Source organism: Nannospalax galili, unplaced genomic scaffold (assembly GCF_000622305.1).
Source record: "Nannospalax galili isolate Female #2095 unplaced genomic scaffold, S.galili_v1.0 scaffold325, whole genome shotgun sequence".
Lineage (NCBI taxonomy): Eukaryota > Metazoa > Chordata > Mammalia > Rodentia > Spalacidae > Nannospalax > Nannospalax galili.
In genome coordinates this window covers 3,047,693-3,049,203 of record NW_008355159.1, presented here as the reverse complement: position 1 = coordinate 3,049,203, position 1,511 = coordinate 3,047,693, and the positions used below count along the sequence as shown (strand labels likewise).

Sequence of the window (1,511 nt, the reverse complement as noted above, 5' to 3'; positions counted from 1 at the left end):
GTCAACAACAGGACTCTTTACTACGGTGTGTACGTGTGCGTATGGGTGTGCGGAGGTCACTCCTTTGAGTATTGTTCCTCACAAGCCATCTACCTGGTTTTTAGAGACAGGGTCTCTCACTGGGACCTGGGTCTCACTGATTAGGCTAGGCACTGGCTTTTTATGTGGGTGTTTGGGCAGCAAGCACTTTACCAACTGAGCTATCTCTCCAAACCCCTCAACTTTACTATTTTGAAACTCCTTCTCAGCATTCTAATTAAATAAGTCTGTAGGGCCAGAGGTTCTGAAAGCTGACTAGATGTACTGACAAGAAATAGTCATTACTGCCCTCTCCTTGCAGTTAGAATCCTTAAGACAACTAATAGTAAACCTGTTAGAGATTTAAAAAACAATACTACTATTACTTACGCTGCCAAAATACTTGTCAAGTAATTCCACATAACGATGAATTATCTCCAGGGTGATCAGTTCATTGTCCTGATCCTCAATAGCACAGCAAAAATACAGACTAGCATATCTGTATTGAAACAGAATTGTAGGAAAAAATGTTATCCTATAATCATGCTTTCAAAGTAGATTTTCATGTCCTATTGCAAAAGACCTTGTGCTTATTATAATCATAATAGTCATGATTATTTAATTTTTTTCTTTATTTATATTTTATGTATATGAGAGTTTTTGCTTGCACATATGTAAGGGCTCCCATGTTGTGTAATGCCTGCAAGGCCAGAAGAGAGCGTTGGATCCCCTGGAAGTGGAGTTACAGATGGCTGCTCCAGGTGGGTGCTAGGAACCGAACCTGTGTCCTCTGCAAGAGCAGCCAGTGCTCTTAACTGCTGAGCCATCTCTCCAGGCCCCTATTTCTTCTTTTAAAACATTCTTTTTCTCCTACACTACAAAAGTAATAAATGCGTAAGAGAAATTTTGGAAAACACAGGCAAAGAGAAAAAACAATCACTCCATCATGTCAACCTAGGGATAATAATGGGCTTTGTGCTTCTTCCTTTCAGGTTCCTTTCTGAGCATTTGAAAACATAGCTGACCCAGTTTTTTTTTTTTTTAAGTTTACTTAATCAGAACAAAATATACTATGTGACTGATTCAAACTACAGGCAAATGGAAGAAAAATCAACCCTCACTATCTCTCAACTGAAGGATTTACCAAAGATAGGCCAATGTAAGATCAATGCTTTAGAACATTTAACTGAAGGATAATATATACACAGAAATCTTGTCATAAAGGTTCGATGAGTTAAAACTGAACCCATCTACACTCCCCCATGCAGATCCCAGCGGAAGATGCCCTTCCTGTGCCCTCTTCCACTCATAAGCTCTCACCTGTACAGGTAACTACTATTTTAGCTTCTAACAGCACAGCATTGCTTTCAAAAGGAGATATCTAAGATTGTGGACTAAACTGCAGAAAAGAACAGCTCCAAGACAGTAGACAAAGAGAGCAAAAAGGACCTATCCCTCAAGAGAAACTGATACTTGCCCTCAAATTTTCCAAG

At 39.4% G+C, this 1,511-nt stretch overlaps 1 protein-coding gene across 1 annotated transcript in view; it reads right to left on the bottom strand.

Annotated features, from left to right (window-relative positions):
- Positions 1–398: 398 nt before the first annotated feature.
- Positions 399–1,511, bottom strand: part of LOC103749350 (adaptor related protein complex 1 subunit sigma 2) — a gene marked incomplete at its 3' end in the record, with an annotated part of 8,781 nt that continues 7,668 nt past the window's right edge. Inside the window, exon 3 of the mRNA XM_008852222.2 lies at positions 399–517. Within this exon, the coding sequence (XP_008850444.2) occupies positions 399–517 (119 nt within the window). The remainder of the gene's footprint in view (positions 518–1,511) is intronic.